Consider the following 17,851-nt stretch of genomic DNA (forward strand, 5'->3'; position numbering starts at 1 on the left):
AATGTAAGGAGAACACTTCCTCCTGGGATTACAAAAACTGTGGATGAGGAATATTTCCTTACTTCTCATTTAATGACGCCAGACAGGACAATCCATCACTATAAACCACAGAATGAAAAACACTTCATACAGTCACAACAGAAGCTTCATAGCATCACAAGGTGCATCCATAACCAAACCAGGAAGTAGATCAGACCTTCTGGATTTTGAAAGTTCTATATCTTAACTTGTTTGCTGACATGCAAAACATTTTGGGACTATATCAACAATGGACTAATGAAACAAATACCAAAATATAGTTTTTGGGTGGAGTGTTCCTTTAAATCCTGAGTCCTAACCCCTTGGCACAGTTATGCAGGCTTTATGGCTTAGTTACACAAGTGACAGTCAGATTTTGATTCCTGGATGGCTTTAGTCGTATAGTCAGTCAGAGTTGGTTTCATGTCTTTCAAGGGATTTGGAGATTTAAGGGGCATTCAGAGCCCCCCCCCGTACTGAGCGTCAGCCAAGTGAGTGTTGGCACAATGACGGCCCAAGCTGAGAGAGGGAGAGTGTGTGTGTCCAACCCTAAGAGACTTAGCTGATTACTGGCATTGGAGGCACTGTCAGAGGTGTTCTGTCTGAGAGGAATAATTGAAGAGTTACAGGATTTGGAACTGAACTACCTCCTATTCTACAGTTACCAGGACTTACAGTCAGTAACTATAGTTACCAGGACTTACAGTCAGTAACTATAGTTACCAGGACTTTACAGTCAGTAACTATAGTTACCAGGATATACAGTCAGTTATATGGAACAGTAACTGAATGATCCTAAACAATGGTTTTGTTCTGTGTTTCTCCCTGACAGTGACCAACAAGCACCACTTTGTGGATGGAGGGCTGCTGTACCAGTTCAGACTGAACTTCAGAAGGAGACGGCGTCTGATGGAGCTGCTGAACGAGCGCTGTCGTACCATCCCAGAGAGCCATGACAGCCCCTTCTGTCTCCGCAAACAGAACCCAGACGGAGGCAACACCAGCTTCCTATCTGGTAAACCTCAATGTCTAGCAATCAAATGTCTTTATAAAGCCATTTTTACATCAGGAGTTGTTGTACCCACACTATCTACTGTCACACTGGGGCTGAATCCCACTATAACCCTTAGCCCCTACTCCCTACTCACTATCTACTGTCACACTGGGCCCAAATCCCACTATAACCCTTAGTCCCTACTCCCTATCTACTGTCAGACTGGGGCTGAATCCCACTATAACCCTTAGTTCCTACTCCCTACTCACTATCTACAGTCACACTGGGGCTGAATCCCACTATAACCCTTAGCTCCTACTCCCTACTCCCTATCTACTGTCAGACTGGGGCTGAATCCCACTATAACCCTTAGCCCCTACTCCCTACTCACTATCTACTGTCAGACTGGGGCTGAATTTTACATTTACATTTAAGTCATTTAGCAGACGCTCTTATCCAGAGCGACTTACAAATTGGTGCATTCACCTTATGATATCCAGTGGAACAACCACTTTACGATAGTGCATCTAAATCTTTTAAGGGGGGGTTAGAAGGATTACTTTATCCTATCCCAGGTATTCCTTAAAGAGGTGGGGTTTCAGGTGTCTCCGGAAGGTGGTGATTGACTCCGCTGTCCTGGCGTCGTGAGGGAGCTTGTTCCACCATTGGGGTGCCAGAGCAGCGAACAGTTTTGACTGGGCTGAGCGGGAACTGTGCTTCCTCAGAGGTAGGGAGGCGAGCAGGCCAGAGGTGGATGAACGCAGTGCCCTTGTTTTGGGTGTAGGGCCTGATCAGAGCCTGAAGGTACGGAGGTGCCGTTCCCCTCACAGCTCCGTAGGCAAGCACCATGGTCTTGTAGCGGATGCGAGCTTCAACTGGAAGCCAGTGGAGAGAGCGGAGGAGCGGGGTGACATGAGAGAACTTGGGAAGGTTGAACACCAGACGGGCTGCGGCGTTCTGGATGAGTTGTAGGGGTTTAATGGCACAGGCAGGGAGCCCAGCCAACAGCGAGTTGCAGTAATCCAGACGGGAGATGACAAGTGCCTGGATTAGGACCTGCGCCGCTTCCTGTGTGAGGCAGGGTCGTACTCTGCGAATGTTGTAGAGCATGAACTTACAGGATCGGGTCACCGCCTTGATGTTAGTGGAGAATGACAGGGTGTTGTCCAGGGTCACGCCAAGGTTCTTAGCACTCTGGGAGGAGGACACAATGGAGTTGTCAACCGTGATGGCGAGATCATGGAACGGGCAGTCCTTCCCCGGGAGGAAGAGCAGCTCCGTCTTGCCGAGGTTCAGCTTGAGGTGGTGATCCGTCATCCACACCGATATGTCTGCCAGACATGCAGAGATGCGATTCGCCACCTGGTTATCAGAAGGGGGAAAGGAGAAGATTAATTGTGTGTCGTCTGCATAGCAATGATAGGAGAGACCATGTGAGGATATGACAGAGCCAAGTGACTTGGTGTATAGCGAGAATAGGAGAGGGCCTAGAACAGAGCCCTGGGGGACACCAGTGGTGAGAGCACGTGGTGCGGAGACAGATTCTCGCCACGCCACCTGGTAGGAGCGACCTGTCAGGTAGGACGCAATCCAAGCGTGGGCCGCGCCGGAGATGCCCAACTCGGAGAGGGTGGAGAGGAGGATCTGATGGTTCACAGTATCAAAGGCAGCCGATAGGTCTAGAAGGATGAGAGCAGAGGAGAGAGAGTTAGCTTTAGCAGTGCGGAGCGCCTCCGTGACACAGAGAAGAGCAGTCTCAGTTGAATGACCAGTCTTGAAACCTGACTGATTTGGATCAAGAAGGTCATTCTGAGAGAGATAGGAGAGCTGGCCAAGGACGGCACGTTCAAGAGTTTTGGAGAGAAAAGAAAGAAGGGATACTGGTCTGTAGTTGTTGACATCGGCGGGATCGAGTATAGGTTTTTTTCAGAAGGGGTGCAACTCTCGCTCTCTTGAAGACGGAAGGGACGTAGCCAGCGGTCAAGGATGAGTTGATGAGCGAGGTGAGGTAAGGGAGAAGGTCTCCGGAAATGGTCTGGAGAAGAGAGGAGGGGATGGGGTCAAGCGGGCAGGTTGTTGGGCGGCCGGCCGTCACAAGACGCGAGATTTCATCTGGAGAGAGAGGGGAGAAAGAGGTCAAAGCACAGGGTAGGGCAGTGTGAGCAGGACCAGCGGTGTCGTTTGACTTAGCAAATGAGGATCGGATGTCGTCGACCTTCTTTTCAAAATGGTTGACGAAGTCATCCGCAGAGAGGGAGGAGGGGGGGGAGGATTCAGGAGGGAGGGGAAGGTGGCAAAGAGCTTCCTAGGGTTAGAGGCAGATGCTTGGAATTTAGAGTGGTAGAAAGTGGCTTTAGCAGCAGAGACAGAAGAGGAAAATGTAGAGAGGAGGGAGTGAAAGGATGCCAGGTCCGCAGGGAGGCGAGTTTTCCTCCATTTCCGCTCGGCTGCCCGGAGCCCTGTTCTGTGAGCTCGCAATGAGTCGTCGAGCCACGGAGCAGGAGGGGAGGACCGAGCCGGCCTGGAGGATAGGGGACATAGAGAATCAAAGGATGCAGAAAGGGAGGAGAGGAGGGTTGAGGAGGCAGAATCAGGAGATAGGTTGGAGAAGGTTTGAGCAGAGGGAAGAGATGATAGGATGGAAGAGGAGAGAGTAGCGGGGGAGAGAGAGTGAAGGTTGGGACGGCGCAATACCATCCGAGTAGGGGAAGAGTGAGAAGTGTTGGATGAGAGTGAGAGGGAAAAGGATGCAAGGTAGTGGTCGGAGACTTGGAGGGGAGTTGCAATGAGATTAGTAGAAGAACAGCATCTAGTGAAGATGAGGTCAAGCGTATTGCCTGCCTTGTGAGTAGGGGGGGACGGTGAGAGGGTGAGGTCAAAAGAGGAGAGGAGTGGAAAGAAGGAGGCAGAGAGGAATGAGTCAAAGGTAGACGTGGGGAGGTTAAAGTCACCCAGAACTGTGAGAGGTGAGCCATCCTCAGGAAAGGAACTTATCAAGGCGTCAAGCTCATTGATGAACTCTCCAAGGGAACCTGGAGGGCGATAAATGATAAGGATGTTATGCTTGAAAGGGCTGGTAACTGTGACAGCATGGAATTCAAAGGAGGCGATAGACAGATGGGTCAGGGGAGAAAGAGGGAATGTCCACTTGGGAGAGATGAGGATCCCAGTGCCACCACCCCGCTGACCAGAAGCTCTCGGGGTGTGTGCGAGAACACGTGGGCAGACGAGGAGAGAGCAGTAGGAGTAGCAGTGTTATCTGTGGTAATCCATGTTTCTGTCAGCGCCAAGAAGTCGAGGGACTGGAGGGTAGCATAGGCTGAGATGAACTCTGCCTTGTTGGCCGCAGACCGGCAGTTCCAGAGGCTGCCGGAGACCTGGAACTCCACGTGGGTCGTGCGCGCTGGGACCACCAGGTTAGAGTGACAGCGGCCACGCGGTGTGAAGCGTTTGTGTGGCCTGTGCAGAGGGGAGAGAACAGGGATAGACAGACACATAGTTGACAGGCTACAGAAGAGGCTACGCTAATGCAAAAGAGATTGGAATGACAAGTGGACTACACGTCTCGAATGTTCAGAAAGTTAAGCTTACGTTGCAAAAATCTTATTGACTAAAATGATTAAAATGATACAGTACTGCTGGCTGGTGAAGTAGGCTAGCTAGCAGTGGCTGCGTTGTTGACTTTGTTTGAAAGTGTAGCTGGCTAGGTAACCTCGAACGTTTCAGTACTACACCTTATCATGATACAAAGGCAACTATGTAGCTAGCTAACATAACACTAATCAAGACGTTCCTTTGTAATGTATTTTGTTTCTACAATGCTGCTCGTCGGTAATAGTTGGCTAGGTTTGGAAATGACGTCGCGGGGGACGAAAATAGCTGGCCAGCTAACCTCGATAATTACTCTAAACTACACAATTATCAAACTATGACAAACTATGACAAAGACAACTTATTGACTAAAATGATACAGTACTGCTGGCTGGTAAAGTAGGCTAGCTAGCAGTGGCTGCGTTGTTGACTTTGTTTGAAAGTGTAGCTGGCTAGGTAACCTCGATAGTTTCAGTGCTACACCTTATCATGATACAGAGGCAACTATGTAGCTAGCTAACACTAGCTAACCTGGCTAGCTAACCTCTAAACTACACAATTATCTTTGATACAAAGACAGCTAAGTAGCTAGCTAAAAAATTGCTCAGATCAAACAAATCAAACCGTTGTAATGTAATGAGATGTAATATTACCTGCGGAGCGGAGTGCAGCACGACTACTCGCTCCAAACTTACAGTAGTAGTGAATCCCACTATAACCCTTAGTCCCTACTCCCTACTCACTATCTACAGTCAGACTGGGGCTGAATCCCACTATAACCCCTAGTCCCTACTCCCTACTCACTATCTACAGTCACACTGGGGCTGAATCCCACTATAACCCTTAGCCCCTACTCCCTACTCACTATCTACTGTCAGACTGGGGCCGAATCCCACTACAACCCTTAGCTCCTACTCCCTACTCACTATCTACAGTCACACTGGGGCTGAATCCCACTATAACCCTTAGCCCCTACTCCCTACTCCCTATCTACAGTCACACTGGGGCTGAATCCCACTATAACCCTTAGTCCCTACTCACTATCTACTGTCACACTGGGGCTGAATGCCACTATAACCCTTAGCCCCTACTCCCTACTCACTATCTACAGTCACACTGGGGCTGAATCCCACTATAACCCTTAGCCCCTACTCCCTACTCCCTATCTACAGTCACACTGGGGCTGAATCCCACTATAACCCTTAGCCCCTACTCCCTACTCACTATCTACTGTCACACTGGGGCTGAATGCCACTATAACCCTTAGCCCCTACTCCCTACTCACTATCTACGGTCACACTGGGGCTGAATCCCACTATAACCCTTAGCCCCTACTCCCTACTCACTATCTACTGTCACACTGGGGCTGAATCCCACTATAACCCTTAGCCCCTACTCCCTACTCACTATCTACTGTCAGACTGGGGCTGAATCCCACTATAACCCTTAGTCCCTACTCACTATCTACAGTCAGACTGGGGCTGAATCCCACTATAACCCTTAGTCCCTACTCCCTACTCACTATCTACTGTCAGACTGGGGCTGAATCCCACTATAACCCTTAGTCCCTACTCCCTACTCACTATCTACAGTCACACTGGGGCTGAATCCCACTATAACCCTTAGCCCCTACTCCCTACTCACTATCTACTGTCACACTGGGGCTGAATCCCACTATAACCCTTAGCCCCTACTCACTATCTACAGTCAGACTGGGGCTGAATCCCACTATAACCCTTAGTCCCTACTCCCTACTCACTATCTACTGTCAGACTGGGGCTGAATCCCACTATAACCCTTAGTCCCTACTCCCTACTCACTATCTACAGTCAGACTGGGGCTGAATCCCACTATAACCCTTAGTCCCTACTCCCTAGGCTCCTCTGTATATCTGAGAAGACCGTGAAGGTTTAACCAATGTGATGATTGGTTCTCCTTGCCTTCTAAAGGCCTTGGTGGATGTTTGGCCATATTGCTTACAGACACCTATCCAATCATTGTGGACCTGAGGGAGTGCTGTAGAGTGTACAGTATGTGGATGAAGGCTGTCAGTAGGTTTGTGGACCTGAGGGAGTGCTGTAGAGTGTACAGTATGTGGATGAAGGCTGTCAGTAGGTTTGTGGACCTGAGGGAGTGCTGTAGAGTGTACAGTATGTGGATGAAGGCTGTCAGTAGGTTTGTGGACCTGAGGGAGTGCTGTAGCGTGTACAGTATGTGGATGAAGGCTGTCAGTAGGTTTGTGGACCTGAGGGAGTGCTGTAGAGTGTACAGTATGTGGATGAAGGCTGTCAGTAGGTGTGTGGACCTGAGGGAGTGCTGTAGAGTGTACAGTATGTGGGTGAAGGCTGTCAGTAGGTTTGTGGACCTGAGGGAGTGCTGTAGCGTGTACAGTATGTGGATGAAGGCTGTCAGTAGGTTTGTGGACCTGAGGGAGTGCTGTAGAGTGTACAGTATGTGGATGAAGGCTGTCAGTAGGTTTGTGGACCTGAGGGAGTGCTGTAGAGTGTACAGTATGTGGATGAAGGCTGTCAGTAGGTTTGTGGACCTGAGGGAGTGCTGTAGAGTGTACAGTATGTGGATGAAGGCTGTCAGTAGGTTTGTGGACCTGAGGGAGTGCTGTAGAGTGTACAGTATGTGGATGAAGGCTGTCAGTAGGTTTGTGGACCTGAGGGAGTGCTGTAGAGTGTACAGTATGTGGATGAAGGCTGTCAGTAGGTTTGTGGACCTGAGGGAGTGCTGTAGAGTGTACAGTATGTGGATGAAGGCTGTCAGTAGGTTTGTGGACCTGAGGGAGTGCTGTAGAGTGTACAGTATGTGGATGAAGGCTGTCAGTAGGTTTGTGGACCTGAGGGAGTGCTGTAGAGTGTACAGTATGTGGATGAAGGCTGTCAGTAGGTTTGTGGACCTGAGGGAGTGCTGTAGAGTGTACAGTATGTGGATGAAGGCTGTCAGTAGGTTTGTGGACCTGAGGGAGTGCTGTAGAGTGTACAGTATGTGGATGAAGGCTGTCAGTAGGTTTGTGGACCTGAGGGAGTGCTGTAGAGTGTACAGTATGTGGATGAAGGCTGTCAGTAGGTTTGTGGACCTGAGGGAGTGCTGTAGAGTGTACAGTATGTGGATGAAGGCTGTCAGTAGGTTTGTGGACCTGAGGGAGTGCTGTAGAGTGTACAGTATGTGGATGAAGGCTGTCAGTAGGTTTGTGGACCTGAGGGAGTGCTGTAGAGTGTACAGTATGTGGATGAAGGCTGTCAGTAGGTTTGTGGACCTGAGGGAGTGCTGTAGAGTGTACAGTATGTGGATGAAGGCTGTCAGTAGGTGTGTGGACCTGAGGGAGTGCTGTAGAGTGTACAGTATGTGGATGAAGGCTGTCAGTAGGTTTGTGGACCTGAGGGAGTGCTGTAGAGTGTACAGTATGTGGATGAAGGCTGTCAGTAGGTTTGTGGACCTGAGGGAGTGCTGTAGAGTGTACAGTATGTGGATGAAGGCTGTCAGTAGGTTTGTGGACCTGAGGGAGTGCTGTAGAGTGTACAGTATGTGGATGAAGGCTGTCAGTAGGTTTGTGGACCTGAGGGAGTGCTGTAGAGTGTACAGTATGTGGATGAAGGCTGTCAGTAGGTTTGTGGACCTGAGGGAGTGCTGTAGAGTGTACAGTATGTGGATGAAGGCTGTCAGTAGGTTTGTGGACCTGAGGGAGTGCTGTAGAGTGTACAGTATGTGGATGAAGGCTGTCAGTAGGTTTGTGGACCTGAGGGAGTGCTGTAGAGTGTACAGTATGTGGATGAAGGCTGTCAGTAGGTTTGTGGACCTGAGGGAGTGCTGTAGAGTGTACAGTATGTGGATGAAGGCTGTCAGTAGGTGTGTGGACCTGAGGGAGTGCTGTAGAGTGTACAGTATGTGGATGAAGGCTGTCAGTAGGTTTGTGGACCTGAGGGAGTGCTGTAGAGTGTACAGTATGTGGATGAAGGCTGTCAGTAGGTTTGTGGACCTGAGGGAGTGCTGTAGAGTGTACAGTATGTGGATGAAGGCTGTCAGTAGGTTTGTGGACCTGAGGGAGTGCTGTAGAGTGTACAGTATGTGGATGAAGGCTGTCAGTAGGTTTGTGGACCTGAGGGAGTGCTGTAGAGTGTACAGTATGTGGATGAAGGCTGTCAGTAGGTTTGTGGACCTGAGGGAGTGCTGTAGAGTGTACAGTATGTGGATGAAGGCTGTCAGTAGGTTTGTGGACCTGAGGGAGTGCTGTAGAGTGTACAGTATGTGGATGAAGGCTGTCAGTAGGTTTGTGGACCTGAGGGAGTGCTGTAGAGTGTACAGTATGTGGATGAAGGCTGTCAGTAGGTTTGTGGACCTGAGGGAGTGCTGTAGAGTGTACAGTATGTGGATGAAGGCTGTCAGTAGGTTTGTGGACCTGAGGGAGTGCTGTAGAGTGTACAGTATGTGGATGAAGGCTGTCAGTAGGTTTGTGGACCTGAGGGAGTGCTGTAGAGTGTACAGTATGTGGATGAAGGCTGTCAGTAGGTTTGTGGACCTGAGGGAGTGCTGTAGAGTGTACAGTATGTGGATGAAGGCTGTCAGTAGGTTTGTGGACCTGAGGGAGTGCTGTAGAGTGTACAGTATGTGGATGAAGGCTGTCAGTAGGTTTGTGGACCTGAGGGAGTGCTGTAGAGTGTACAGTATGTGGATGAAGGCTGTCAGTAGGTTTGTGGACCTGAGGGAGTGCTGTAGAGTGTACAGTATGTGGATGAAGGCTGTCAGTAGGTTTGTGGACCTGAGGGAGTGCTGTAGAGTGTACAGTATGTGGATGAAGGCTGTCAGTAGGTTTGTGGACCTGAGGGAGTGCTGTAGAGTGTACAGTATGTGGATGAAGGCTGTCAGTAGGTTTGTGGACCTGAGGGAGTGCTGTAGAGTGTACAGTATGTGGATGAAGGCTGTCAGTAGGTTTGTGGACCTGAGGGAGTGCTGTAGAGTGTACAGTATATGGATGAAGGCTGTCAGTAGGTTTGTGGACCTGAGGGAGTGCTGTAGAGTGTACAGTATGTGGATGAAGGCTGTCAGTAGGTTTGTGGACCTGAGGGAGTGCTGTAGAGTGTACAGTATGTGGATGAAGGCTGTCAGTAGGTTTGTGGACCTGAGGGAGTGCTGTAGAGTGTACAGTATGTGGATGAAGGCTGTCAGTAGGTTTGTGGACCTGAGGGAGTGCTGTAGAGTGTACAGTATGTGGATGAAGGCTGTCAGTAGGTGTGTGGACCTGAGGGAGTGCTGTAGAGTGTACAGTATGTGGATGAAGGCTGTCAGTAGGTTTGTGGACCTGAGGGAGTGCTGTAGAGTGTACAGTATGTGGATGAAGGCTGTCAGTAGGTTTGTGGACCTGAGGGAGTGCTGTAGAGTGTACAGTATGTGGATGAAGGCTGTCAGTAGGTTTGTGGACCTGAGGGAGTGCTGTAGAGTGTACAGTATGTGGATGAAGGCTGTCAGTAGGTTTGTGGACCTGAGGGAGTGCTGTAGAGTGTACAGTATGTGGATGAAGGCTGTCAGTAGGTTTGTGGACCTGAGGGAGTGCTGTAGAGTGTACAGTATGTGGATGAAGGCTGTCAGTAGGTTTGTGGACCTGAGGGAGTGCTGTAGAGTGTACAGTATGTGGATGAAGGCTGTCAGTAGGTGTGTGGACCTGAGGGAGTGCTGTAGAGTGTACAGTATGTGGATGAAGGCTGTCAGTAGGTTTGTGGACCTGAGGGAGTGCTGTAGAGTGTACAGTATGTGGATGAAGGCTGTCAGTAGGTTTGTGGACCTGAGGGAGTGCTGTAGAGTGTACAGTATGTGGATGAAGGCTGTCAGTAGGTTTGTGGACCTGAGGGAGTGCTGTAGAGTGTACAGTATGTGGATGAAGGCTGTCAGTAGGTTTGTGGACCTGAGGGAGTGCTGTAGAGTGTACAGTATGTGGATGAAGGCTGTCAGTAGGTTTTAAGCCACATAATGAGAAGCTAATGTCAGCTAAATGAACCACCTCGTCCGCTACATTCCTTTAACATCCCCTTCAGCCGGAGCTAGCAGACAATGCAATTATATCAAACGGTTTTCCGACTCCTAATAAATAGGATCTTCAAGGTTACAGAGGAAAGTGCAGTACTGTGAGTTCCTCTGTGCTCCAGTTAGCTGGTCTCTCTTATCGTTGAGATTCTCTGGAATGAGGAAGGAACGAGGGAACAGCCCCTCCACAACCTACAGATGTATGATACCTGCTGCTGGCTTTGGTTCCTGACAAAAACATCTATGTGAGGGTTTTCTGCTAAACATATATTTTTTATATAACTTTTATTTAACTAGGCAAGTCAGTTAAGAACAAATTCTTATTTACAATGACGGCCTACCGGGGAACAGTGGGTTAACTGCCTTGTTCAGGGGCAGAACAACAGATTTTTACCTTGTCAGCTCGGGGATTCGATCCAGCAACCTTTCGGGTTACTGACCCAACTCTCTAACCACTAGGCTACCTGCCTGCCCCTACACTCAAACCACTAGGCTACTGTTAAGAGAATTATGTTCTCAATGTTAACTTGAATTAAAATACTCAGTCTGCCATCCAGAATGTGTAAGATTCTGGTGTAATAACACAGACAGAGGACCAGTTTACAAGAATCAGAATGTTTATTCAGGACAACGTTCTACATTTCATTGTACAGAGACATCATTAAATACCAGGCTCCTTATTTACACACATTACACACTACACGAAGGAGAGTTAATTGTTCGTCCCCAGAACTCTCAACACCGTAAATTGTTACCCAGCTGACAGTTTCATATCTCTGAGATTAGGGAAACCTAGAGGGTTCAAGCTAGGTCAGGTCAACCACAGTTTAACAGTTCTTTATGTTTACTTAAACCCACAGACACCCATTCCTCTCCTATTCTAGTCAATCTCATGAGATTTATGCTCAACCCTTTAGTTACTTATGCTACAGGCTATATAGACCATATCCCTAAATTCAGGGTAGAATTATTTAATCATTTACACTCAAGCAGGAATTCCTTTAACAGCTACCTGCCGTCCCTACGCTCTAACCACTAGTCTACCTGCCGCCCCTACACTCTAACCACTAGTCTACCTGCCGCCCCTACACTCTAACCACTAGGCTACCTACCGTCCCTACACTCTAACCACTAGGCTACCTGCCGTCCCTACACTCTAACCACTAGGCTACCTACCGTCCCTACACTCTAACCACTAGGCTACCTGCCTGCCCCTACACTCTAACCACTAGTCTACCTGCCGTCCCTACACTCTAACCACTAGTCTACCTGCCGTCCCTACACTCTAACCACTAGTCTACCTGCCTGCCCCTACACTAACCACTAGTCTACCTGCCGCCCCTACACTCTAACCACTAGTCTACCTGCCTGCCCCTACACTCTAACCACTAGGCTACCTGCCTGCCCCTAGACTCTAACCACTAGTCTACCTGCCGTCCCTACACTCTAACCACTAGGCTACCTGCCGCCCCTACACTCTAACCACTAGTCTACCTGCCGTCCCTACACTCTAACCACTAGTCTACCTGCCGTCCCTACACTCTAACCACTAGGCTACCTTCCTGCCCCTACACTCTAACCACTAGTCTACCTGCCGTCCCTACACTCTAACCACTAGTCTACCTGCCGCCCCTACACTCTAACCACTAGGCTACCTGCCGCCCCTATACTCTAACCACTAGTCTACCTGCCGTCCCTACACTCTAACCACTAGGCTACCTGCCGCCCCTACACTCTAACCACTAGTCTACCTGCCTGTCCCTACGCTCTAACCACTAGGCTACCTGCCTGCCCCTACACTCTAACCACTAGGCTACCTGCCGTCCCTACACTCTAACCACTAGGCTACCTGCCGCCCCTACACTCTAACCACTAGTCTACCTGCCGTCCCTACACTCTAACCACTAGGCTACCTGCCGCCCCTACACTCTAACCACTAGTCTACCTGCCGTCCCTACACTCTAACCACTAGGCTACCTGCCGTCCCTACACTCTAACCACTAGGCTACCTGCCGTCCCTACACTCTAACCACTAGGCTACCTGCCGTCCCTACACTCTAACCACTAGTCTACCTGCCGTCCCTACACTCTAACCACTAGTCTACCTGCCTGCCCCTACACTCTAACCACTAGTCTACCTGCCTGCCCCTACACTCTAACCACTAGGCTACCTGCCCGTCCCTACACTCTAACCACTAGTCTACCTGCCGTCCCTACACTCTAACCACTAGTCTACCTGCCGTCCCTACACTCTAACCACTAGTCTACCTGCCTGCCCCTACACTCTAACCACTAGGCTACCTGCCGCCCCTACACTCTAACCACTAGTCTACCTGCCGTCCCTACACTCTAACCACTAGACTACCTGCCTGCCCCTACACTCTAACCACTAGTCTACCTGCCGTCCCTACACTCTAACCACTAGGCTACCTGCCGTCCCTACACTCTAACCACTAGTCTACCTGCCCCTACACTCTAACCACTAGTCTACCTGCCGTCCCTACACTCTAACCACTAGGCTACCTGCCGCCCCTATACTCTAACCACTAGTCTACCTGCCTGTCCCTACACTCTAACCACTAGACTACCTGCCTGCCCCTACACTCTAACCACTAGGCTACCTGCCGCCCCTACACTCTAACCACTAGTCTACCTGCCGTCCCTACACTCTAACCACTAGTCTACCTGCCGTCCCTACACTCTAACCACTAGTCTACCTGCCGTCCCTACACTCTAACCACTAGTCTACCTGCCGTCCCTACACTCTAACCACTAGGCTACCTGCCGTCCCTACACTCTAACCACTAGGCTACCTGCCTGCCCCTACACTCTAACCACTAGTCTACCTGCCTGCCCCTACACTCTAACCACTAGTCTACCTGCCGTCCCTACACTCTAACCACTAGGCTACCTGCCGCCCCTACACTCTAACCACTAGGCTACCTGCCGCCCCTACACTCTAACCACTAGGCTACCTGCCGCCCCTACACTCTAACCACTAGGCTACCTGCCGCCCCTACACTCTAACCACTAGTCTACCTGCCTGTCCCTATGATGCTGTTAACACGGTCGGGTTTTAAAGCTGCACGTCACTGTGTCACACTAATACATGGACAACAGGCTCTCTAGTTAAACAACTATGGCTTTATAGAGGCTTCATAACATGTTCATAAGCACTACACATAGATGCAACTATGTTTTATCCATCTTTCATTCTCTATGTTCAGCAGGATTCAGGGTTCTCTACGTTCTGCAGGGTTCTCTACGTTCTGCAGGATATTGCAGAGCACTGATGCACATTCCACAGTGACATGATTCTTTCGACTTTGCCCAAGCGCCTGCCACAGTCTAGAGGTGTCCTGCTTTATGGAGGCAGTAAAGAGTTTACCTAGAAAGAGTGCTTTCATTATAGACTGATTAGATACACCTACACATCCTTTCACAACTAACAACACAAACCTCTGATGACAGTAACACTGCTTTTACACTGTCCTTTTCCCTTTAGTGCACTACTATTAACTAGGACCCATAAGGGTCTGGTCCCAAGTAGTGCACTGTATAGAGAAAAGGGTTCCATTTGGGACATAATTAGTGTTCGCTCTGAAATGAAACTAACGTTGAATTGAAAAAAAGTCTCTCAGACCTTCAACATTTGTTTTGACAACATCAAGGGGGAAAAATGTGCCAATGAATAAAGGACGTCTCCTCTCTCTGTCTCCTCTCTCTGTCTCCTCTCTCTGTCTCCTCTCTCTGTCTCCTCTCTCTGTCTCCTCTCTCTGTCTCCTCTCTCTGTCTCCTCTCTCTGTCTCCTCTCTCTGTCTCCTCTCCCTCTCTGTCTCCTCTCTCTGTCTCCTCTCTCTGTCTCCTCTCTCTGTCTCCTCTCTCTGTCTCCTCTCGCTGTCTCTTTGTCTTTCTGTCTCTCAGTGAGTCCCACTAAAGAGATCAAGTTGATAGTGGGTATCCGTCGTAGCAGCATGAGCAGCAGCTGTGGTAGCAGTGGTTACTATAGCAGCAGTCCCACCCTCAGTAGCAGCCCCCCGGTGCTCTGTAACCCAAAGTCAGGTAAGAGGCTCTCCGTTCTCCCAGGGTGACCTTACACACACACACACACACACACACCACAGTCAGGTAAGAGTGTGAATAGGAGCCCTGTGCACAGCAGTGTGTCTTCAATGTGCTGGTACCCTCTCCTCCCCAAGACTGATGGTCTGAACTACTGACTATCCAGAACACATGGAAAAACACTTGGAGGGTTTTGGATCCTCACTTTAGGTAACGGTATCATGCAGATAGAACCAGGCTGTTCTGGACTGCTGTCTGTACCAGTGACTAGTGGTCACACGGGCAGAACCAGGCTGTTCTGGACTGCTGTCTGTACCAGTGACTAGTGGTCACACGGGCAGAACCAGGCTGTTCTGGACTGCTGTCTGTACCAGTGACTAGTGGTCACACGGGCAGAACCAGGCTGTTCTGGACTGCTGTCTGTACCAGTGACTAGTGGTCACACGGGCAGAACCAGGCTGTTCTGGACTGCTGTCTGTACCAGTGACTAGTGGTCACACGGGCAGAACCAGGCTGTTCTGGACTGCTGTCTGTACCAGTGACTAGTGGTCACACGGGCAGAACCAGGCTGTTCTGGACTGCTGTCTGTACCAGTGACTAGTGGTCACACGGGCAGAACCAGGCTGTTCTGGACTGCTGTCTGTACCAGTGACTAGTGGTCACACGGACAGAACCAGGCTGTTCTGGACTGCTGTCTGTACCAGTGACTAGTGGTCACACGGGCAGAACCAGGCTGTTCTGGACTGCTGTCTGTACTAGTGCCTACAGCTACATGACATCTTGAGTTTTGGAAGAATCACACCACATGTGGTTCAGCCACGGTGCAGTGGAGCATCTCATCATCTGTAAGATGATCTCATGGCTGTATTATCTGAAGTGTACAATCTGTTTAACCCTTTAGTTTTCTATCCTGTGGGTCAGACTTCTAAACCCTTCTCCATTCTGCTGTCTTTTAGCCTAAAGATATCCAGGCTCTAGTCTTGTATAGAAGGCTGTGTTTCAGATATCCAGGCTCTAGTCTTGTATAGAAGGCTGTGTTTCAGATATCCAGGCTCTAGTCTTGTATAGAAGGCTGTGTTTCAGATATCCAGGCTCTAGTCTTGTGTAGAAGGCTATGTACTCAGATTTTAAAATAGCTTTACGGAGAAAGCACATTTTTCAATATTCTGACACAGCGGTTGCAAAAAGGAGTAGTGTATCTATAATTCTTTAAATAATTGTTATGTATTTTGTCAACGTTTATGATGAGTATTTTTGTAAATTGATGTGCTCATTCACCGGAAGTTTTTGGTGGGAATACATTTTCTGAACATCACGCGCCAATGTAAAATGCTGTTTTTGGATATAAATATGAACTTTATCGAACAAAACATACATGTATTGTGTAACATGAAGTCCTAGGAGTGTCATCTGATGAAGATCGTCAAAGGTTAGTGCTTCATTTAGCTGTATTTTGGGTTTTTGTGACACATCTCCTTGCTTGGAAAATGTCTGTGGTTATTTTTGTCTATGTACTCTCCTAACATAATCTAATGTTTTGCTTTCGCTGTAAAGCCTTTTTGAAATTGGACAATGTGGTTCCATTAAGGAGAAGTGTATCTTTAAAATGGTGTAAAATAGTCGTATGTTTTAGAAATTGAAATTATTAGATTTTTTATGTTTTGTATTTCGCGCCCTGCAGTTCCATTGGATGTTGGCTAGGCTGGTTCCGCTAGCGGAACGTCTGTCCTCAACAGGTGTGTGTAGCTGTGTGTCAATGCTGTCTTCGGGACATTGTGTTCTCCTATTTCTCTGAACGAGAGAGAAGGATGTTGAAAGCGGCTGTTGAAAGTTGTGAGTCTGTGGGTGACAGGGTTTGAGGCCAGGGTTAGGTCAGGGGAAAGTTGTGGGTGACAGGGTTTGAGGCCAGGGTTAGGTCAGGGGAAAGTTGTGTGTTTTTGTCTGTGACCGTAAACGTTTCATTAGCTAGTGTGCGAGCGTGCATGGATATTTCAGGTTAGCCACGGGGGAGTCCTGCTATTTCTTCCTGTTGAACTCTCTCCTGACCTCACCTACAACATGAGCTGAGAAATGGAAAGTGTGTGTCTACAGTATGAACCATATGACCCAATAAGGGTTGTTCTAGCAAGAGCTGGAACAGGGGGAGTAGCCCTTAGTTGGCAGTCACATACACACACAAATATACACACACAGAGACACTCACTCACTGTGGGGCAGCTGGGGACTTACACCAGCAGACCTGCCTGAGGTGCTGCACTCCCCACTGAGACAGAGGGGGACTGTTTATACCGTCGCACAGCACCGGGACAGAGGGGGACTGTTTATACCGTCGCACAGCACCGGGACAGAGGGGGACTGTTTATACCGTCGCACAGCACCGGGACAGAGGGGTTTTTCCGCACAGCAGACTGTTTATACCGTCGCACAGCACCGGGACAGAGGGGGACTGTTTATACCGTCGCACAGCACCGGGACAGAGGGGGACTGTTTATACCGTCGCACAGCACCGGGACAGAGGGGGACTGTTTATACCGTCGCACAGCACCGGGACAGAGGGGGACTGTTTATACCGTCGCACAGCACCGGGACAGAGGGGGACTGTTTATACCGTCGCACATCACCGGGACAGAGATGGACTATTAATACCGTCGCACATCACCGGGACAGAGATGGACTGTTTATACTGTCACACACAACCCCCCACCCACTATGACAAATCCCAGCAGTCAGCACCATGACAACGGAGCGGGGGGTCTCTGCCGTGGCCATAACGGAGCGGGGGGTCTCTGCCGCGGCCCCAACGGAGCGGGGGGTCTCTGCCGCGGCCATAACGGAGCGGGGGGTCTCTGCCGCGGCCATAACGGAGCGGGGGGGGGTCTCTGTCGCGGCCCCAACGGAGCCGGGGGGGGTCTCTGCCGCGGCCCCAACGGAGCGGGGGGGTCTCTGCCGCGGCCCCAACGGAGCGGGGGGGGTCTCTGCCGTGGCCCCAACTGAGCGGGGGGGTCTCTGCCGTGGCCCCAACTGTTTGGAACAGCTGGAATAAAAAGACCTTGTCACTGCCTTACACCGGGACACAGGCTTTGACCCAGAACAATACACTGATTATTCACACTGTTCATTCACAACATGGACGTTTTTAATCATATCTGATTACTCTTTTAC

General features: G+C 49.7%; 1 protein-coding gene across 6 annotated transcripts in view; it reads left to right on the forward strand.

Moving 5' to 3' along the window:
* LOC106573152 (DEP domain-containing mTOR-interacting protein) overlaps nt 1–17,851 on the forward strand; it is a 61,128-nt gene that overhangs the window by 26,607 nt on the left and 16,670 nt on the right. For 5 of the 6 annotated variants that reach the window (XM_045696667.1, XM_045696659.1, XM_045696660.1 and 2 more), the window contains exons 7-8: nt 851–1,033; nt 14,552–14,689. In XM_045696667.1, the coding sequence (XP_045552623.1) occupies nt 851–1,033; nt 14,552–14,689 (321 nt within the window). The remainder of the gene's footprint in view (nt 1–850; nt 1,034–14,551; nt 14,690–17,851) is intronic. The other variant, XM_045696670.1, reaches the window with a different exon arrangement.

Source organism: Salmo salar, chromosome ssa02 (assembly GCF_905237065.1).
Source record: "Salmo salar chromosome ssa02, Ssal_v3.1, whole genome shotgun sequence".
NCBI lineage: Eukaryota > Metazoa > Chordata > Actinopteri > Salmoniformes > Salmonidae > Salmo > Salmo salar.